Genomic DNA, 23,596 nt, shown 5'->3' with positions numbered 1-23,596 from the left:
CTTGAAAAGGTGATAATCTGGAATCACTTGTTCCTTTCTAGTGCTCAGCGTCTTGTGGAGACGGAACCCAGATCCAAGGCGCAGCTTGCAGGAAGAAAGTGAAGACTGGGGAATATGTTGTGGTGAATTCATCTATATGTGCTGGAGCAGTTCTTCATCAGATGACCCGCCCTTGCATACTTGCACCATGCACTAGTAATATCTATAGTTTTAGAATGACAGTTTACCAAGATATTTTGTATCACATTGTCTATAACAATATTTCTTAACATTATAATTATAGAAGTTTGTTTACTTCAAAACGGATTCCATGGAAATCCCTGTACTATGCTGGCAATAGAGCAGTAAAGCTTTGAGGTGGGGATGCAATTTGCTTACCCCATTTCCATTGCAGTACATAGGGGTTTTCTAAGATTCACTTGAAGGAAATCTGTCATCAGGTTTTTGCTACCTAATCTGAGAACAGCATTATGTACAGCCGGAGACCCTAATGCCAGCAATGTGTCACTTATTAGGCTGCTTGGTGTACTTTTTGTAATATCATGGTTTTGTCAGCAGGATTAATAAAACTGCTGCTAGGTAGTCTAACCCCGCACCCACCACCGATTGACAGGTTTTTTCCTGTGGACAGGGTACACATAAAGCTGCCAATCAATGGTGTGGGCAGGGATATACAGGGCTCAGCATTGAGAGAACTGGTAGATCTGTAGCAGATAAAATCACTTTTTAATCAAAACGGCAACACTTAATAAAATAAGTGATACATTGCTGGAATCAGAATCTCTGCCCCTACACTATGCTGCTCCCAGGTGTGTTAGAAAAAAATTGGTGACAGATTTCCTTTAAGTCTCAGAATACCACATTGAGTGTATATAAAAGATAGATAGATAGATAGATAGATAGATATGAGATAGATAGATAGATAGATAGATAGATATGAGATAGACAGATCGATAGATATTAGATAGATAGATAGATATTAGATAAATAGATAGATAGATAGATAGATAGATAGATAGATAGATAGATAGATAGATATATGGGATAGATAGATATATGGGATAGATAGATAGATAGATAGATAATAGATAGATATGGGATAGATAGATATGAGATATATAGATATTAGATAGATAGATAGATAGATAGATTTGGGATAGATAGATAGATAGATAGATAGATAGATAGATAGATAGATAGATAGATAGATAGATTTGGGATAGATAGATAGATAGATAGATATGGGATAGATAGATATTAGATAGATAGATAGATAGATAGATATGAGATAGATAGATAGATAGATAGATAGATAGATAGATAGATAGATAGATAGATAGATAGATAGATATGAGATAGACAGATCGATAGATATTAGATAGATAGATAGATATTAGATAAATAGATAGATAGATAGATAGATAGATAGATATATGGGATAGATAGATATATGGGATAGATAGATAGATAGATAGATAATAGATAGATATGGGATAGATAGATATGAGATATATAGATATTAGATAGATAGATAGATAGATAGATAGATAGATAGATTTGGGATAGATAGATAGATAGATAGATAGATAGATAGATAGATAGATAGATAGATTTGGGATAGATAGATAGATAGATAGATATGGGATAGATAGATATTAGATAGATAGATAGATAGATAGATAGATAGATATGAGATAGATAGATCGATAGATATTAGATAGATAGATAGATAGATAGATAGATAGATAGATAGATAGATAGATAGATATTAGATAGATAGATAGATAGATAGATAGATAGATAGATATGGGATAGATAGATAGATATGAGATAGATAGATATTAGATAGATATTAGATAGATATGAGATAGATAGATAAATGGATATTAGATAGATATTAGATAGATATGAGATAGATAGATAGATAGATAGATGGATATTAGATAGATAGATATTAGATAGATAGATAGATATGGGATAGATAGATAGATAGATATGAGATAGATAGATGGATATTAGATAGATAGATAGATAGATAGATATGAAATAGATAGATATTAGATAGATAGATAGATAGATAGTCAGAAAAAAACAGGCAGCACTCCAAAAAATAAAAGTAAAAAACCGTTGTCCACCTTTATGAATTGGTATTGTATTTGTTTTTTTATTTTTGTATATTTTACATTTTAGATGTTTTAGTATTGGATATGGCATTATCTGCAGGATGCACAAACTATGAGGTTTTGAATTATAGGGTGGGAGGAAAGTGGGAAAAGTAATTGAAGAAAGAATCAGAGTTTAGGAGAAACGCATCGACTAAAGGAAATCCAGTGAGGACTATATTTTGAAATGTAAATAATCTGAAGATTAGTTTGAGTGCATGCAGTTTTTAACAATTACTTTAAGTTTTACAATTGTTAATTATTATATTTTATTGTTTTGTTATCTTTATATTCAGGTGTTGTGCCCTAAATATTGCTATTTTTTGTTTTTAAGGACTAAGGCTTGGTCAGAAAACGAACCCTCAAATTACAGGTCTGAGAAAATTATATATCCAAACAAGAAAGCAGAAGAAGTTACAGTTTGTTGTTGGTGGATATGCGTACCTCCTTCCAAAGACCTCTCTAGTGCTTAAATGTCCCGTGCGTCGATTCCGTAAACACCAGATTATATGGGAGAAGGATGGAAAGCATTTGATAAGTTCAGAGCACATTACTGTTGCACCACATGGGTATATCAAAATTCATCACCTCAGATCTTCAGACACAGGAGTGTACACATGTATGGCTGGGCCAAGCCAAGAACATTTTGTTATCAAGCTCGTTGGAGAGAACAATAAAATTATTTCTCCGGCTTCTAGAATAAGAGATGATGAAAATATTAAGAAAATCAAAAAGAATGAGGCCTATAATCGTCCAGAAAAACATCAAACTGCAAATCTATTTAACAGAAGCAAGACTGAAAAACAAATTCAAGTCTCGGATGCAAGTAGTCATTATGATAATATAATCTCAAGGCTACTAGCCTTAAAACCTTGGTCGGAATATTATGTTGATCCTGCTGAACCTCAAGAGTCATTTGAAAGGAACATCTCCTCAGAGGAGGACCATCTTGTGGAGCAGTCTTTACCAAACACTGTGGTCATTGACATCAAGCGCGTAGATGATATCATTCGGTCTTTGTCTCAACAACCGGTCGAACTCCATGACAACAACAGCAAATACCTGTTATCTCAATTAGCCCATGAGTTAGCAAGGAGCTATCAAGAAAACCATGAACCACCTGTTTTCAAAGCAGAACATAAACAGCTTAGCCCTGGAAGATCAGAGCATTCCTTTCACAAACCTGTTTCTGGTTTCTCCAGTTCTTGGAGATCATCATCAGTGGAGTCAGAAGTAGTAGAACCTCATGAAATAATTCCAGATCATTCTTTAAGGAAACCAGTAATTCGTAGAAAAATATCGGCTGCTCAACATTTTTCCGCTTCGGAAGTTGTAACCCATATCGGACAAACAGTGGCATTGGCTAGTGGAACACTCAGCGTGCTTTTGCATTGTGAAGCCGGTGGAAACCCCACACCAGTTATTAGCTGGGCTAAGAATGGAGAAGAAGTAAAATATAGTAACAGGTAAGAAACCTGTATATAAATTGCTTAGAATGGTTTTTTATAGTATAATACTATAGTCGCTTTATTGGTGATTAGTCAACATATTTTAGGGTCGCTCTGACCCGTTTGTCAGGACCCTGGGATGCATCGACTAATTTTTTCCAATAAAGCTTCTGTTTTCATAAATTGTGGCATGGGAATCTCTATTTTTATCTATATATCCTGCACAGGATATATGAATGGAACAAGGTTGTGGCACGAGAAGCAGCAGCAACAGCTCCAGGCTGTTATTTTCACCACTGGTGGACTCAGACTGGAACAACAATATATGGGCCCTTTGCAGTCCAATAGCTCATCATAATGCACAATGCCACCTGCTTTGGAGGTGGAAATGGGCACCAATGATATGTCCACCCTTAACTTTCCCGCTTATCGATGTGTTGTGTCCCATACATGACTTCACAAGGTGAACGGCCCAACATTGGGGGATCCACAGGGATTCACGAACAACCTTGATTCAAATGGTGTTGTCCTATTAATAGCTGTTTTTCCACCCAAATGTATAGGTAATGCTTTTGGAGGACAGACAACAAACACTGATATTATAGGTTGTACCTAAGAAGGAGAATTTAATGAGAGCCTTTAGAAACTGTACTCTACGAAAGCAGTTACCTGTTTTGGCTGACATTTATGTAATATTAATGCTACACATGCTTTAGGTCTCATGAAACAGGGCAAGATTATAGGCAGAGATCTGCATTTTTGTTTCCCTCTCCCCCATTACTTTTTCTGTTTGATAAAGTAATTACTTGTAGTTGAAAAAAAGCCAAACTATTTGAAAATATTCCAAATATAGTTGAAATATATGTATGAGAATATATACATATGTATAACATTATTAAACAGTGCAAAGTTAGTAACATGCAAAAAAATATTATACCAATGTAGCGTTTCATTCATTGTCAATCATCGATGTCATACAGTGTTAAGAGGTCAAACAAAATGCGTCATATGGCAGATTCAGAGAATGTGTTTCATGTAACAGGAACTCTAGAAATCCTCACATTTTGCTTTATTAAACATGATTTGCATCTCTTATCACAGGATCCTTCTGAAGTCAGATGATTCCCTGGAGATATTAGAACCAGTTGAAGCCGATGTTGGCTTCTACACCTGCAATGCCACCAACTCGCTGGGCTCTGCATCAGTGTCAATTGCCATTACTCTTGCAGGTAGGTGATTAATGCATGTGCTCTTCCTAAAGACTTAGAAATAGCTTTCCGCTGACCCTTGCAGAAGTAGGTTAATTTGATTGTGATATATGCCTTTTTTCTGCACTTAGGTTGTATGTGCCGTACTGAAGGGAAAGGAAAGCTTTCTGACCGATTAACTTGAAAAGACTTTCTCATTAGATACAAGCAACTGATAAAATATCGGAAGAGACGTTTATCATATGTACATAATTCAATCAACCTAATCAAATAGAGTGTAGAGAAAGAATAATATGAACCAGATGATCAGTTGAAATACAAAGAAGAAAATATTATTAATAGCATTATTATAGTCTAGTAAAAGAATGAGCGTTTGACATCAGTGGGGGGGGGCACATATGTTATTATAAGAGAAATACAGAGGAATCTTTTCAGTAAGTGTAGTGACCTGCTTCTGGCTCTCACCAGTAAATTAGAATTTTTCCATTAATACTCATTCTTTCTGACACATGAGAAAGTCTTATGAAGCCATATCTACGGGGAGACACTTTATATGTATTTGCTAATACAAGTACGGTATATGCAATTTAAGGGAAAATTCATCTAGAAGGTCATATATACAGTCCATATATAAAAAATCACATTGATGACATCTGTGCTCTATAAAATAAGAAAAGAGGAAAAAAAAAGCTAGTTGGTCAATTTTCTATTCTGACATAAACTTTTGTGTCTTGTTTCAAGAAGGGTGTAATTTAACCTTCTGCCTAGGCCTATGGAATGGACTGTAAGCTACTTTCACACATAAGGCTTTTTGTTTCAGACACAATCTGTCATTTTTTGGAAAAAACTGATTCGTTTTTTTTATGCCGGATCCGTTTTTTTCCCATAGAGTTGTATTAGCGCTGGATTGTGCCTGATGGCCAGACGTTTCATCCGTTTTTCTCCAGATCCGTCCAAATAGTCGTTTCCGGCGGACGGAGAAAACGTCCACTGCAACGTTTTTTTGCCCTGCGGAAAAAAATGCACAGTGACGGAATCGGACAAAAACACATGAAATGGAGGTGTGAAACAGTGATCTGGCGCCTGGATCCGTTTTTCAAAGCATTTCCCATGCAAATCATGCAGATTTTCTGTTCTGGTTTCTCTCTCTCTCAAGTCAAAAAATCCATGCGCATTAAAAGCAGACTGGATCCAGCTTAAAAAAACGGATCAGGCGCATCAGTTTTTCACAAATTACGCCGGATCCGGTTCTTTACAAATTAGCCAGATTTAGCCTGAAAACAAAAAACTGATGTGTGAAACTAGCCTAAGGGCTGAATGTGTCATCCTTCCACCCATAGGAATGAAAATAATGACAGTAAGGATTTTCAGTAACTGCATATGGACAGGTATTTTTGCTATGTGACTTGTTGTAGTAGGTCCCTTTAAGTTGCTCTGTAGAACTCATACCTCTTTTGCATAGCATAGAAATTTGTGTTACTGCAAATTTAACACAACTTTCTAATCAACAGTCTACTCCAGTTAATCGCACGGTGTATAGGATTGTGTCCTGTTTCCAGCAAAAGAAATGAATGTTCAGAGCCAAAAAAGTATGATTCTATAGAGCCGTTGTCCCATAAGGGGCTGAGAGGGAACTTGTTAACACTGTTGTGTCCCTCAAACAATTTTGAAAGGGTTCTTGTTGTTTATCCAGGAGTGCACTGCTCCTCTGCCTCCTGACCTCCTGCTTACTGGAGGCTGTGTTGAGACCAATAGCATAGTCATGACTTTGGTCCAAACTGACTGCTCTGCCATGCTTCCAGAACAGGAAGCTTTACCACTGAAGCAAGGGAGAAGATTTGGGAGACTGAGAACTGAGAATGGTCGGATCCAGCTATCTAACAAGCTTCAGAGTGGCGGAAGCAGGCTCTAAATTGATATACTCTCTTCTAGGTAACTGGCCACTCTGAGTCCATAGGGTGGCCAGTAACCATGGTATCAAGCGGTACACTATCAATTGTCTTATAAATTTACCGATTTAAGAAAACAAGAGACAAATCGTTAACCTTGATATAGTTGCTGGAGAGATCTTTCTGAACAAACCTTTGTCTTGTTTGTACAATAATCTCTTAACAGCAAAAACTTATGTATGTGCAGAAAGGATGTGAAGCAGAGCCACATACTGCTCTGTTTCCATTGTCCTATTCTATCTGACAAAATACAACATGTCAATCAAAGGAAGCTGGACAGGATTAAACCCAAGATCACCAGACACTTGTGCCACACAGGGGTGTGTTGCACTCTAGAATCTATATCATAATTACATCAGCTTACATGGCATAAGACTGCTGAAAGGTTTCTTTTAAGCTATCACATTTTGTAAATCAGTGTTGATCTGGGATGCCAGACTATATCAGCATCATCTTCTCTTATGTAGCTATGACATTTCAGAGAAAATTTTTACTGTATTTCCCATTAACGTATGGTAACAGTTGAATGGAAATCCAAACTCTTTGCTTTTTTCTTACCACTAATCAGGGGTGTAACTATAGCGAGTGCAGGGGTTGCAGTTGCATGCAGGCCCTGGAGCCCAGCGGGATCCCAAAAGACCAATGCTAAAAAGATCCATGATAGTTTGGAGCCCGGTTTGAGATATTTATTTGGGTCCACGAGCATCAAGATGCTAAGCAAAGACCAATTCTAAAATGATCTATGATAGTTTGGGGCCATGTTTGAGATTTTTCTTTGGGGACCATGAGCAACAAGTTGCTACTGTTAAGTCACTCAAAAACCCAAATATGAGACAGAAACTAAAAAAGGAAAAGTATGTTTATACTGGAATAACTTCTCATCTGGTATTACTCGATTAGTCTTTCTGTTGGTATTGTATGCAAAATACAGTGACAGTTCAGTTAATGTAGATCTCCGTTTTTGGAAGGACTTTTGAATTAATTATTTTTGGACACTACTTACTGCTTGCAGTTTACATAAACTTTAGGCAGACAGAAGGTGACCTTGTGTACTTCCATCTTATGAATTGTGCTTAGTGACTGGTGTATATATATTATAGGATCTCTCTTATTTGGTTACCTGAAGGACCACATACATTTGTTTTCTTTATGTGGCAATGAAATGTTTAAAGTCATTACCCTGCGATCCTCCAGTAAAACTGTTGCTACCTGCTCGTATATGGCTGGTTTGTTAACATGCTTGTTAACGGATTATGTTTCCCATTACTTTTTGACTGGCAAGCTTTTGCCTATTAGTTCAATGTCAACAGACATAGTTTGTGGTGTTGTGTATTTTAGGACCACAGCGATTTTTCCAATTAAAGAAGCATATAGTTACATTTTCCGAAGTCTGAGGTGACTAACACACGCTTGATTGCTAAACATTATAGTCTTTTCCCGCAGTGAAAACATAAACACTTAACCCATATCCATTATAATGCTTAAGCTCAGTCTTGCCCTTGGACGTCAAAATCAAAACATCTGTTAAAAATATTTTTTATTTTCAGTAGTATTTACTTGTAGAAAATGTGTTGGATTTGGCTAGGAGTTTGCTTTTCTTTTTATGGATGATAGGTACTTCTATTTTACACATGTCAAAATCAAAGTTCATAGCTCCAAGGAGGTAGTAGGAGCACGCCGGCGTAGTGTAGAAGGGAATAAAAACCATGTGTCAATCAATGAATAATCCTGTTCTACCAACAGAAGAGAAGAGTGGACAACTGCAGTACATATTGTCCCATATGTGATCAATAATGCCATCAAGGAGTGTGTCAAGTTCACTGAACATTAAAAAATTGAATGGTACAAATCTTCAGTCCTGGATAGGCTCAGATTTCCATAGGTTTGTGGAAAAGGGAGTCTTATCATTATAGATCTGTTTTTCATAGTTTGCTTTAAATAGTTTTTAGTAGCTATTTAATATTAGGGTTATTTGGCATACTATGCACAAAAGAATTCTCAAGTTACTGGTATGTATTAGACATTAATAATGTATGTCACAAGTTATTGAATGCCTGACCTTACTTCACTGACCTTTGAAGGTTTGCAAGTATTTAAGCTTTGCTTGCTCTCCTGCGGTCTCTTCCATCCATTCTTGATTATCCCAGATGGTTTATAGCATGCTTTGTATGGGCAGCCTGCCGCAGAACAGCAGGTTTCCTCTTGGCGCCTGCTCTTTGCATCTCTGCTGTATCAGGTGTCCATGATGTATTGCTTTCTATCTCCAGGGAAACCATTAATAAAGACCTCCAGGACTGTGCTTATCAATATGGATGCGCCCTCAATAGCTGTCGACATTGGTAGTGCTGTGAAGACCATTCATGCGACAAATGTTACCATCCATTGTCAAGTAGCAGGTAAGTCAAGATGTGTGTTTGGACGCATATACAGTCCTGATCATCTTTATTGGTAGCCATGAAGTTTCAGTAGATAATGTGGAATATGTCTGGAAAAAAATAAATCACGTGAAACATTTTTTTTTGTATAGAGCACTCGTGTTATATACAAAAGAGCAAATGATAAACAATATTTTAAAACAAAAAACAATGGAAGGGAAAAATAGAAAAACCTAAAACTTGCTGTGACACTGGTATTGGCATCCTTTACATTAAGTTAGTATGGAATCACATTTTGACTCGCCTGTGGTAAATCACAAATTAGAATCACCTGTAATAAATTGTCGGTGCCCATGAAACAAGAATTAGCCAATGAATGATGACTTCAGTGTTTTTAAAAAGCCACATGGTAGGCCCTGTTCCTTTGTCACAATGGTGAAGATAAAGGAGTTGTCTGAGGGCATCTGAACTGCTATTATTAGCAAACACAAGACTTCCAAAGGGTATAAGGCCATCTCCAAAGACCATGGTATCCCAGTCTGTGGACAGATGAACCAAAAATAGAGCTTTTTGGCAATGCAACAGTTTGTTTACAGATGGCACAATCAAGCTTATAAGGAAAAGAACACCCTACCAACAGTTAAGCATGTTGGAGGATTCATAATGACGTGTGGTTACTTTGCTTCGTCTGGTACTAGTGGCATTGACCATATCACAGGAATCATGAAATCAGAGAATTATTAAGAGATTTTAGAGCGAAATGTTCTAACCACTGTAAGAAAACTTGGTTTGAGTCAATGATAATGGATCCTCCAGCAAGACAATGACAAAAGGACCCATCCAAAAGTACGCAGGAATGGTTCAAAAAGAAAAAATGGACTGTTTTAAAATGGCCAACAATGAGTCCTGACCTCAATACCATCGAAAATCGTTGGGGTGAGAAAAAGAACCCTGCAAACATTCAAGAGCTTGAACAAACTGCAAAGAAAGACTGGGAAAAAATACCACCTGAGAAGTGCAAGAAGCTTATAGATGGCTACAAGAAACGTTTGGAGGCTGTCATCAATGCCAAGGGTGTGCACTGTGCAGCCAAGTATTAATTAGGGGTGCCTTTATTGCTGCACATGTTGTTTATTCTGTTTCTTCTTTGAAATTGCAACATGTAAGCTGAAAACAATGTTTTATTATTGTATTACTTTGGATAACTAATTAAAAAATCCAGAGGATATAACTTTGGTAAATTTACATTTATTTCTAACAAAATATTGTACAGTCTATGAAAAAAATTATGGGGTGCTAATAATGGTGACCAGGACTGTATGTATATAAAACCAAGTATCTAGCACTACATTATATAATATAGTCAGTGTTTTGAAGAGTCATAGCTAAGTCTCTTTATGCCAACCTGGCACTCTCCACAAGGATAAACATTACCCCTTACAGCTGCTGTCACAGTCTCTCTCCTAGCCAAACTGTTATTCTGTTTTGTACTGATGAGGGACAAACATCCCGAAACATGTGTCTGCAAATGAAGTTTTAGGTTTGGATTCTTATGCTAAGTCATGTGGCAAGGCACTTTAAAGGATCGATATTGACTTTTAGGTTTACTTTCTCCAGTAGGAGGCATTAGATTTTAATTTCTCTTCTTCTCTGGAGAAGCTATTTACATTTCAATTCCCAGAGTAGCATTGCATGGCTTATAAGTCTCCTTGTGTCAATATGGCATTCTCCATATGGAGAAAAGTTACCCCTTGACCCGCTGTCACAGCTTCTCACCCAGCCAAACTGTTACCCTGTTTTGCACTGATGACTGGTAAACATCCCCAGGCATATGTTTGGAAGTGGAGTTTCTGGTTCTGCTTCTTATTCTAAGTCATGTGACAGGGCTTTTTAAATGGCCGATATTGACTTCTAGAATTGCTAAGTCCAATAGGTGGTACTAGAGGTCAAGTTCTCGTCCTCCCTGAAGAGACTGTTGCTGTTTAAGCATTTTTCACAATTAGTGATATCATTCTCCAAATAAATATAGCTTGGAATGTACAGCATACCAAGATTCTCTGACCTGCTTAGTAGCATCCATTAATGATCCGATAAAATGACAAACGTCATCTTTCTCTTGTATTAGTACAAAGGATATGATTCACCGGTTGCACACAGGCACGTGCATATTCAGAGTTTGGCATCTTTGTGTACAATTATTCCAGTTTGCAGAAGAGAATTACAGCTTTTAGTTGATCATAAAGACAGACGTAGATCTAAATGCCTTCGAACATGCTGGAAAATCATTCTGAAAGACAGTTATTTAAAACAGATGTTATCAGCACAATCATTCTCCATTGTGACACAGGACATTTGCAATATGTGTACTACTGGTTAAAGTAGATAAGATCGGAAACAACAGCATTTATACATAGGAAATTGGTACTATCGATCATACCCTTTAAATGGAGAGAAAGATTGCTTGCATTCGTACAGATAAACAGGTTGAAACTCAACCTCTCCAAAACTGAACTTCTTCTGCTCCCACCATCTACTAACCTCCCTAAATCTGACATTTCCCTCTCCGTGGGTGGCACCATAATAACACCCCGGCAGCAGGCACGCTGTCTGGGTGTTATGTTTGACTCCGATCTCTCCTTCACCTCCCATATACAATCTCTTGCCCGCTCGTGCCGCTTACACCTAAAGAACATCTCTAGAATCCGCCGTTTTCTCACCATGGAGACAGCTAAAACCCTCACGGTCGCCCTGATCCACTCCCGCCTGGACTACTGTAACGCTCTATTAATTGGCCTCCCCCTCACTCGACTTTCCCCTCTCCAGTCCATCCTTAATGCAGCAGCCAGGGTCGTCCATCTGGCTAATCGTTACTCGGACGCGTCCGCTCTTCGCCAGTCGTTACACTGGCTGCCCATTCATTACAGGATAGAATTCAAAGTACTTGTTCTCACCCACAAAGCTCTCCACAGTGCGGCACCCCCTTACATCTCCTCCCTCATTTCTGTCTATCAGCCTAACAGACCACTGCGCTCTGCAAATGACTTTCGGCTAACCTCTGCACTAATCCGTACCTCCCACTCCCGACTCCAAGACTTCTCCCGTGCTGCGCCAATCCTCTGGAATGCTCTGCCCCAAGATATTAGGACCATCCATAATTAGCATAGTTTTAGGCGCTCGCTCAAAACACATTTGTTCAGAGCGGCCTATCACGTTCACTAATCAAAGTTATGTTATGTTTGTGTGTGTGTGTAGCCCATTCACTATCCCCATCTATTCCCCAACCCCTGAAGATGGCTGGACCATGATTGTAAATACATCATTGTAAATACACACCTGTACTTTGTATCTCCCCCACCTCATTGTAGATTGTAAGCTCTCACGAGCAGGGTCGTCTTATTTTGCTTTAATTATTGTATTGTTAACGTTGTTACTTATGACTTTTGTGTTTGAAACTGTTAAACTGTAAAGCGCTGCGGAATATGTTGGCGCTATATAAATAAAGATTATTATTATTATTATTAGATAAGCTTTGTGCATGACCAGCTCGATTATTGGTTTGTCACATTGATTTAACTTTTCATTGTATAGCATTCAATTACTACTTGTCCAATACTTCAGCAACCCCAGCAAAGGCTCTTTGCTTTCTATACAAATTCATGGGTTTTTCATGGACACTTATCTGGACACTTAGCATGTTGCACTACTATAAGGCTGGAGTCAGATGCAACGTATAAAAAATCAGTCCGATTCTCTCGTCCGAGAATCGCAGCAATGTTCTCCGTATGGTGATCCATATGTAATCCTTTTGCAATGCGATTATGCAATTTCCTCCCATCTAGTATCTGTATTACATCTATATGCAATCTGTATGCACCATCACACCTCCTCCTCCATGCTTCACGGTGGGAACCAGGCATCTAGAGTCCATCCGTTCACCTTTTCTGCGTCGCACAAGAACACGGTGGTTGGAACCAAAGATCTCAAATTTGGACTCATCAGACCAAAGCACATATTTCCACTGGTCTAATGTCTATTCCTTGTGTTCTTTAGCCCAAACAAGTCTCTTCTGCTTGTTGCCTGTCCCTAGCAGTGGTTTCCTAGCAGCTATTTTACCATGAAAACCTGCTGCACAAAGTCTCCTCTTAACAGTTGTTGTAGAGATGTGTCTGCTGCTAGAACTCTGTGTGGCATTGACCTGGTCTCTAATCTGAGCTGCAGTTAACCTGCGATTTCTGAGGCTGGTGACTCGGATAAACTTATCGTCAGAAGCAGAGGTGACTTTTGGTCTTCCTGGGGGCAGTTTGCGCTGCCCTTCGAACTTACAGTGCAGGCACTGGGGCCGCAGCAGAACACACGGGCGACTGCTGCGTGTTGACTTCCTCAAAGTGGTCGCTGTTGCGGCTGCTGTTCCGACCGCGGAAGGTCGTCTGGGAAGCGAGGGACGCACCGCCGTGGTCACTGACAAGGCGGTAAATCCGGGAGCCCCAGTGGGACATTAATGAAGGCAGAGGAGGCGGAGCCTTGGGCGCAGAGTATTGAGTGACGGCTGGGAGGCGTTTGTGTCCGGGGGAAAAAGACATGACCCCCAGACAAATTCGAGGAATCATGGACAAATTATAAAAATGATTTTTTTAGCATTGAAAGGGACCACAACTAAAAGAGCCACCTTGACAGAATGCAGCATTAGTGCTGCACAAGGTGGCTCTTTTAGTTAAAAACGCCTGGGGGGTGACAGGTTCCCTTTAAAAGCCGGCAAATGATCTGCCGCATATAATATAATCACAGAGTGACAGGTTACAATAGAATAGATAGAATAGATATATACACATAGAATAAATATATATTTCATAGAGAGATAGATAGAAGAATATCCAGTAATTCATTTGCCGGCTTCTGCAAAGTCACTGCATGAGCTGACAGGATAGAAGACTTGGTTTACATACAGTAAATAGATGCAGAATAGGTAGATATATAGATGTCAGTGACCAATCCAATTAGTATTCTGTTTGTGCAAATTAGGGGACATGTATGTAATGAATAAAAGTTTCTTTTTGGAGAAAAAATGGTGTGGGCTCACGTGCAATTTTCGGAACTAGCAGAGCAAATGACTGCGGGCAGATGTTTATAGCCTGAGAAGGGGTTAATACCCATGGAGCTTCGCAGGTTATTAATATCAGCTCACAACTGTATATTTAGCCTTTACCGGCTATTAAAATGGGGGACCCCCCAAAAAATGATGTGGGGGTCCCCCTATAATTAACCAGCAAAGTCTATGCAGACAGCTGACGGCTGATATTAATAGCCTTATTAAGGGGCCATGGATATTGCCCCCACCCCCCCAGCTAAAAACATCAGCACTCAGCCACCCCAGAAAAGGCGCATCTCTGAGATGTGCCAATTCTGGCACTTAGCCTCACTCTTCCCACTTGCTCTGTAGAGGTGGCAAGTGGGGTAATAGTTGTGGGGGTGATGTCACCTTTGTATTGTAAGGTGAAATCAAGGCCACGGCTTAGTAATGGAGAGGTTTCTATAAGACACCTATCCATTACTAATCCTATAGTTGTTACATGTTAAATAAAGACACAGCCAGAATAAAGTCTTTTAATGAAATAAAACACAACAGTTTTCCCATTTTATTGTTACACCCTCTATCTCCTGTAATAAAAATAAAAATAACAAATCCAACAGTATACCATACCTGTCCATTGTTGTGTACCACGCTGTAATCCATATCTGGGGTATATACAGTTTTCAACCAGGACGGTGCCAAGATGCAACCGCCACGGCTGAAAAACACAGGTGAATGAGGAGATGCTGCCAGCACAGCTTCAGTGACTAGCAGTGTTGTCACTGATGCTGTGCTGCCTCACAGCCTGACCTGCGCTGAACTCTGGAGCGTGGGAAAGTGGCATTTTCCCACGCTACAGAGTTCAGTGCAGGTCAGGCTGTGAGGGAGCGCAGCATCAGTGATGTTGGTTCTAGTCTCTGAAGCAGCGTCTGCAGCATCTCATTCATTCATCAGTGGTTTACCTTCAATCTCTGCAAGGATATGGGTGTTTCCCACAGTGAATTCAGAGCTACTCCTGGAGTGGTCATCGTTAGCTATGGCTGGTGCAATGGACATAAAGCGCCAAGTTGAGGTTCCATGTCGGGAATCATAGTGCACGAGTTGAAGCAAGCTTTGTCCAGTCATAAGTGATAGACAAGCTGGGGGTCAGGATGGCAGCAGACAAGAATACCTACTCATGAATACAAACCTGGATAACATAGCATGAAACAGAAACAGCAATCTTCAGTAAGCATGAACAACCTTTTCAGGTTCAAGGGCCACATTGTCATACTGAACCAAGCCCGGAGTAACGCAGTGTCTCACTGTTCCAGCAAAGTGGATGGTATTTATAGAGAGCTCAAGCACACTGTGCATTTTTTTACTCAGCGTAAACTGACCCGCCGTGCGTGTTTCTTATTTGTACATTTCAATTTCTCTTTCAAGTAAGGCCATGTTCATATGTTGAATATTTGGTGAGTTTTTTACTGCAGTACCAAAATCAGGAGCGGGTGATAAATGCAAAAGTGGTAACATGTTTCTATTATACTTTTCTTCTGACTGTTCCACCCCTAATTTTAGTTTACAAATACTGAGGTAAAAACTCACTAAATACTGAATGTGGCCTAAGAGTTTTATGTCCAGATTTCATCCTACAGAATGTTAGGGGTCGAGTTCCCGCTTCTGCACAGGGGGAATCTCGAGCCACCTCCGCTGCGGTCTCCCATTCTTGTCCAGCCGCAGTGGAGTCTGCTCAGCAAGGACGTCGGTCCCAGCGTCTTGCTCATTCTCACTCTGCTCTGAGAGTTACTGCTGCTTCTCCAGTCTCTGCTATTAAAGTCTGTGCTGGTCAGCAGCAAGCGGACTTCTCTGGGACTAAGTCCTTGTCTGCACGTACTGAGCATGCCCAGCGTAAGGTCTCCCGTTGGAGATCGAGGGTCATGTGCTCAGGCTCGGCAGCACATTCCATTGGTCCTCTTGGCAGGTCCTAGAAGGGCAAAAGTGCTGTGGCCACTTCCTGTGCTGCTGCTATATAAACTGCGCATGACCGCACGGCCATGCGCTAGTATTGTCAAACAATTGCTAATGTGTGTATGTTGTCAGTGCAAGTCGTCCTTGGATACCCCTACCCTATAGTATGACTGTTCGCGGAAGGTGTATGGCTGCTACCTAGCGCCCGACTTATCCTACAGCACTAGTCACACATTATAGCGTCCAGTTGCTGTGACCGCCAGTACGGCGCCGTGCACTTCCTCTGTGCTTTCCTTACCCAAGCCTGGGTGGTTAGTGGCGTTCGTCAGTGCGGCACTGCATGCTCTTCTGTTTCATTTCACACCCAGTTGCGGTGTTGCGCCAGCAAGGGTCTAATCGGACTTCAATCCCAGTTGGGGTTGAGTTCGCTGACTACTTGCTCGCGCTTTAGGTGCGGTACCGCGGTCCTGTGCCTTAACAGGATTGCTTCTTTCACGCTGGGTGAGGTTAACCCACGCGTGTATACTCTAGTGTACCGCCATATAGTCTGCTAATTGCTAGCAGCAGGTTTTCACCTGCACGGTGGACCCCGGACTGCGAACGCATCTATACCATCTGTCTTGGTGCGTTCCGCCAGTCCTAACAGAATACTAGCGCCAGGGTCTGGCTAGTAAAATGGCGGACGACCAGCGTTTACAGCGGTACATCCAGCAGCTGGAGGGAAGGTTGGCGGCTCTTGAGCGTTCAACCTCAGCTGTGGATGTTACTGCTGTCGCTGTTCAGGCTGCAAGTGTGGCTGCAGCTACCTTGTCCACTGCCGCTCCTGTACCGACGCTATCTCGCCTCCCGCTACCAGAGAAATTTTCTGGTGACAGTAAGTCCTGTAGGGGTTTCGTGAGTCAGTGCTCAATACATCTCGAGCTTCTGGCCTCTCGTTTCCCTACAGAGCGGGCTAAGGTGGGCTTTATAATTTCCTTATTGTCGGACAGGGCGTTGCAGTGGGCTACGCCGCTGTGGGAGCGTGGCGATCATGTGGTGCAGAGTGCTCCGTTATTCCTGAGCACTCTGAAACAGGTCTTTCTAGGACCTCGTGTCACCCATGACACGGCGCTCCAACTGTTGGCACTGACTCAGGGCTCGTCCTTGGTCAGCCTTTTTGCCGTCCATTTCCGCACTCTGTCATCTGAGCTGGAGTGGTCGGATAAAGCCCTTATCCCTATATTTTGGAGGGGGCTGGCTGACCACGTTAAGGATGCTCTGGCCACTAGGGAGATTCCCGCCACACTGGAGGAGTTAATAGCAGTATCTACTCGCATTGACCTCCGTTTTCACGAGCGGAGGTTAGAGCGAGCCCAGTGTAGGCAGAGGTTTCGGCTGGCTCCCACCTTCGCCAAACCTTTGGAATCTCCAGTCCAGGCTCCTGAGTTCCAGGAACCTAAGGTGGTGTCACGAGCGGAATCTAAGTCCCAGACCGCTCGTGCACTCCAGGGTTGCCATGTTTGCCAACAGTCAGGACATCTTGCCACCAGATGTCATCAGCGGTCGAGGAAACGTCAGCGTCTAGTGGTAGTAGGTGGAGGTGCACTAGACACTGCGACGTTTGCCTCCAAATTGTCCTTTAAGGGGACAATTACCTTTGGCTCATCCTCCCACTCGGTAGACCTCTGCGTGGATTCTGGGGCGGAGGGCAATTTTATGTCTTCTGCCTTCGCCCAACGTCACGCAATACCCCTGGTTATGCTATCTCAACCAGTAACGGTACGAGTGGTGAATGGGTCGACACTCTCCGCACAGATAACACATCAGACCATCCCTGTTACTCTGTCCCTGTCGCCATCCCATCAGGACATTATTTCTCTGCTCGTCATTCCTGAGGGTATTGATGAGGTCCTGTTGGGGATACCTTGGCTACGGTACCACTCTCCTCACATCGAGTGGTCCTCAGGCAGAATTCTGGGATGGGGTGAATCATGTGGGGGTAGGTGTCACCGAGAGTGCGTTCAGGTTGCTATTACTGAGGTACCCGCAGATCTATCCTCTCTCCCCAAGCAATATTGGTCTTACGCAGACGTGTTCTCCAAGAAGGTGGCGGAGACCCTTCCGCCCCATCGCCCCTATGACTGTCCTATCGATCTCTTGCCTGGTGCGGAGCCTCCCCGGGGTCGAGTTTATCCATTATCTCTCCCGGAGACGGAGGCCATGTCTCAGTACATTCAAGAGAATCTGGCAAGAGGGTTTATCAGGAAGTCAGTGTCACCTGCTGGGGCAGGGTTCTTCTTCGTGCAGAAGAAGAATGGGGAGCTACGTCCATGCATAGACTACAGGGGTCTTAACGCTATCACCGTTAAGAACAAGTATCCTTTGCCCTTGATATCTGAGCTCTTCGATAGGCTTCGGGGAGCAAGGGTATTTACTAAATTAGATCTGCGGGGTGCTTACAACCTGATTCGCATCCGTGAGGGGGATGAATGGAAAACGGCGTTTAACACCAGAGATGGGCACTATGAGTATCTGGTGATGCCCTTCGGGCTCTGTAATGCCCCAGCTGTTTTTCAAGACTTTGTCAACGACATCTTCCGGGATATGCTTTCCACCTCAGTTGTAGTCTATCTGGATGATATTCTCATCTTTTCTCCAGATATTGACTCCCACCGGAGAGATGTTGGCAGAGTCTTCGACCTCCTACGGGCAAACTCTCTTTACGCTAAGTTGGAGAAGTGTATGTTTGAGCAGGAGTCTTTGCCGTTCCTGGGTTATATCATCTCCGCCCAGGGATTGGCTATGGATCCTGCCAAACTACAGGCTGTGATGGACTGGCAAGAGCCCCATTCTCTTAAAGCGGTGCAGCGCTTTATGGGGTTCATTAACTATTACCGCCAGTTCATTCCCCACTTCTCAACTCTGGTAGCTCCCTTGGTAGCCCTCACCAAGAAGGGAGCGAATCCTAAATTGTGGTCGGAAGAGGTCTCCAAGGCCTTCACTTCTATTAAGTCCCACTTTGCTAGCGCTCCCATCTTACATCGTCCCGATGTGGATAAGCCATTCCTAATGGAGGTGGATGCCTCGTCCGTTGGTGCTGGAGCAGTCCTCTACCAGAAGGATGCTCAAGGTCGGAAGCATCCATGCTTCTTCTTCTCTAAGACTTTCTCGCCAGCAGAGAGAAACTACTCCATCGGGGATAGGGAGCTGCTAGCAATGAAGTTGGCCTTTTCAGAGTGGAGACACCTTCTGGAAGGTGCGCGGTTTCCCTTCCAGGTTTACACTGACCACAAAAATTTGGTCTACTTACAGACAGCCCAGCGGCTACATTTTTGCCAAGCCAGATGGTCCTTGTTCTTTTCCCGGTTCCACATTTCTCTTCATTTTCTCGCCGGGGAGAAGAATATTCGTGCTGATGCTCTCTCTCGCTCCCTTATGTCAACTGAAGAGGAGGAAGAGGAGCCTCGGCTTATTGTTCCCTCTGAGAGCCTGAGAACCGTAGCACCGGTTTCGCTTGAGTCTGTGCCTCCGGGCAAGACTTTTGTGCCCATTAATTTGCGACCGGAGGTTCTCTCTTGGGCTCATTCGTCCAGAGTGGGTGGACACTTTGGGACAAAGAGGACATCTGAGCTACTGGCGAGGACGTACTGGTGGCCGCATATGGTCCGGGATGTCAGGGATTATATTCTGGCGTGTGTCTCCTGCGCCAAAAATAAATCTCCACGTCAAAGGCCAGCTGGGTTGCTCTATCCCTTGCCGGTGGCAGATAGGCCCTGGGAGATGGTCGGGATGGACTTTGTCGTGGGTTTGCCCAAGTCTCGCGGCTGTACCATCATTTGGGTCATCACCGATCATTTCTCGAAAATGGTGCATTTGGTGCCGCTACCACGGTTACCTTCTGCACGGGCCTTGGCTGCGTTGTTCATTAAGCACATCTTCCGCCTACATGGTATGCCTGACAAAATTGTCAGTGACCGGGGTCCCCAGTTTGCGTCTCGGTTCTGGAGAGAGCTGTGTCGTCTTCTCAGTATTGAGTTGAATCTCTCTTCCACTTATCATCCCGAGACGAATGGGTTGGTAGAGAGGGCCAACCAGACCTTGGTCACATACCTGCGACATTTTGTTTCAGCCAGGCAGGATGACTGGGCATCCTTGCTATCATGGGCAGAGTTTGCACTGAACAACGCCGTAGCCGACTCCACTGGACAAACCCCATTCCTCCTCAACTATGGTCAGCATCCACGGGTACCTGTGCCTATGCCCGTGTCTTCCGCCGACTCCAAGGTGGCAGACTGGGCTGTGGAGGCACGGGATATTTGGGACCGCACTCAGGATGCCATTCGGGCCTCTAAGGAGAGAATGAGGTCCTCCGCCGATGCTCATTGGCGCCCCGCTCCGACCTTTGCTCCTGGCGACTTGGTGTGGCTCTCCGCCCGTAACATCAGGCTGCTAGTTGAGTCCACTAAATTTGCTCCTCGCTACTTGGGTCCTTTCAAGGTCCTCGAGCAGGTTAATCCTGTGGTCTATCGTTTGGCCCTTCCGCCACGCCTGGGTATCACCGACACCTTTCATGTGTCCCTCTTGAAACCCGTGTATATGTCCCGGTTCTCCGAGTCATCTGCTGGGACATCGGGTTCGTCTTCGGACGATTATGAGGTGAACGCTATTTTGGGGTGCAAGGTGGTGCGTGGTAAAAAATTTTATTTGGTGAACTGGAAGGGTTATGGCCCCGAGGACAGGTCCTGGGAGCCTGTTGAGCATATTCGGGCTCCGCAGCTCATTGCTGCCTTCGAACGTAGCGAGGCCCAAGGAGGGGGGGGCCCTAGGAGGGGGGGTAATGTTAGGGGTCGAGTTCCCGCTTCTGCACAGGGGGAATCTCGAGCCACCTCCGCTGCGGTCTCCCATTCTTGTCCAGCCGCAGTGGAGTCTGCTCAGCAAGGACGTCGGTCCCAGCGTCTTGCTCATTCTCACTCTGCTCTGAGAGTTACTGCTGCTTCTCCAGTCTCTGCTATTAAAGTCTGTGCTGGTCAGCAGCGAGCGGACTTCTCTGGGAGTAAGTCCTTGTCTGCACGTACTGAGCATGCCCAGCGTAAGGTCTCCCGTTGGAGATCGAGGGTCATGTGCTCAGGCTCGGCAGCACATTCCATTGGTCCTCTTGGCAGGTCCTAGAAGGGCAAAAGTGCTGTGGCCACTTCCTGTTCTGCTGCTATATAAACTGCGCATGACCGCACGGCCATGCGCTAGTATTGTCAAACAATTGCTAATGTGTGTATGTTGTGAGTGCAAGTCGTCCTTGGATACCCCTACCCTATAGTATGACTGTTCGCGGAAGGTGTATGGCTGCTACCTAGCGCCCGACTTATCCTACAGCACTAGTCACACATTATAGCGTCCAGTTGCTGTGACCGCCAGTACGGCGCCGTGCACTTCCTCTGTGCTTTCCTTACCCAAGCCTGGGTGGTTAGTGGCGTTCGTCAGTGCGGCACTGCATTATCTTCTGTTTCATTTCACACCCAGTTGCGGTGTTGCGCCAGCAAGGGTCTAATCGGACTTCAATCCCAGTTGGGGTTGAGTTCGCTGACTACTTGCTCGCGCTTTAGGTGCAGTACCGCGGTCCTGTGCCTTAACAGGATTGCTTCTTTCACGCTGGGTGAGGTTAACCCACGCGTGTATACTCTAGTGTACCGCCATATAGTCTGCTAATTGCTAGCAGCAGGTTTTCACCTGCACGGTGGACCCCGGACTGCGAACGCATCTATACCATCTGTCTTGGTGCGTTCCGCCAGTCCTAACACAGAATTGCACTAGATGCAGAAAATTTGCAGGTAAAAGCACATATAACCGCACATGACTGTATCACTAAAGTTTTGTCAAAGCCAAATGCCAGAAAGTATCAAAAGCAAAGCAGACTTATGTATGACACACCAAACAGAGACAAAAACCACAGCAGGAAGGCACAGCCTCATGATATTTTCACACAGATTTTTTTATAAGGATTTAGAAATAGATTCAGCTGCTGAATCCACATCAAAATCCGCATCAAATACTCTTTGAATAAGTTTCCTACTGATTTAAATAGGAAAAGCAACTTTAATGCACACAGCGCTGTTTTTTTGCGTTATGATGAAAATTTCCCCGTAAAGCTGATAGGAATTGGAGTAAAATTTGCTTCTGAATCCTCTTAAAAACTGTGTGAATAGGCCCTAAGGAGGAAGAGGTCATGCATGAGCATGGTTCTCTGCAATAGATCATGGGGGTATTGATTACTGCCTATTCTTTCAGAACTCCCATAAATGACAGTGGAGCGAGCACAGGCACGGAAGGCCACCTGTCTAATTTGTATACTCCTTTCTGGCCAAACGGTCGAAGTGATCCCATTCTCCGGACATATGAGGCATCTGGAGGTGTCTACACAGGGCACTGTTAGTACTTTCCAGTCCTTGCTCCTCAGCCGCTGCCACTACTCTTCTGTCTGTGGCTGCTCACATTTAGTTAACCTGTCAGTCAAGCCCTTTTTATGTCCTTATGGTTGGAGTTGTACAAAATGGCATCATGGACCGCATTTGGCCCCCTGGGTCACAGCTTGTGCACCTGTCCTTTACAGACATCAAGAATCACATGGAATCTAATTGCTGAATCAAAGAACAAGGTAGGAATGATCCTTTATAAACCCTGGGGCAATTTGAAGTCAGAGGCATTGAGCATGTTCAGATCTTTCAGGGGAGCAGGACTCAGCACATGAACATAACCCATGGCCAGAGCTGCAAGATGCCAGAGAAATGGGGTGGCAAGAATAAGGTCACCTCTGAAAATGCATGTAGAAATGCCGCGGAGACACCATCACGTGTTTCTCAACACAAGCAATAAATAGCCAGATCTTTCACCGGGAAGGAACAACCACGGGAAGGGCAGCATCCAAAAAGGAAAACCACCTATGCCAAAACATGGTATCCATCCACAGACAGCTGTTTTGGGGTATTTGCCCCTCATCAGTGTGGAGTAGGAAACTGGCTATTAGGAGCAGTGCCTAGTAAAAGGACTATAAACATAAGGATGAATGACCTCGGGGAGGTCAAAACATCCAATCACTTCACTTACCATTTGATGTAAAGTTACTTAGTGCCCATGAAGTTTCAATATTTTGTTCTTTCCAAATGCAATTTTCTTCTTTTTTTTAATCATTATAACGTTATTAAATATTCTGAAAACCTAGGCATAGTTTTTATATTTTTTCTATCATTTTCATTTCTGTTGTCTTTATCTGTGTAAGAAGGCTCTTGCACGTGTGCGTGTTGTATTTCAGTTATTCTCGAATCTGATTTATACACAATCAGGCCCCACAGAGCAGGAGCAGAACAAGTCTGTCTGGGGCATCTCGATGTGATATTTCCCAGAGAATGATCTGTTGGATATCTTCATTAGCAGGGCTCTCCCTCCGTTGCCCTTCACTTGCTGGC

The 23,596-nt window shown here is 43.0% G+C and overlaps 1 protein-coding gene across 3 annotated transcripts in view; it reads left to right on the top strand.

The window, feature by feature from the left end:
• Nucleotides 1-23,596, top strand: part of ADAMTSL1 (ADAMTS like 1) — a 550,804-nt gene that overhangs the window by 425,271 nt on the left and 101,937 nt on the right. For all 3 annotated transcript variants that reach the window (XM_069766222.1, XM_069766229.1, XM_069766237.1), the window contains exons 18-21: nt 42-195; nt 2,497-3,628; nt 4,712-4,839; nt 9,035-9,163. In XM_069766222.1, the coding sequence (XP_069622323.1) occupies nt 42-195; nt 2,497-3,628; nt 4,712-4,839; nt 9,035-9,163 (1,543 nt within the window). The remainder of the gene's footprint in view (nt 1-41; nt 196-2,496; nt 3,629-4,711; nt 4,840-9,034; nt 9,164-23,596) is intronic.

Source organism: Ranitomeya imitator, chromosome 1, assembly GCF_032444005.1.
Source record: "Ranitomeya imitator isolate aRanImi1 chromosome 1, aRanImi1.pri, whole genome shotgun sequence".
Classification (NCBI taxonomy): domain Eukaryota; kingdom Metazoa; phylum Chordata; class Amphibia; order Anura; family Dendrobatidae; genus Ranitomeya; species Ranitomeya imitator.
The sequence above is the reverse complement of the archived record's forward strand: the minus strand, read 5'-3'. Positions and strand labels throughout refer to the sequence as shown.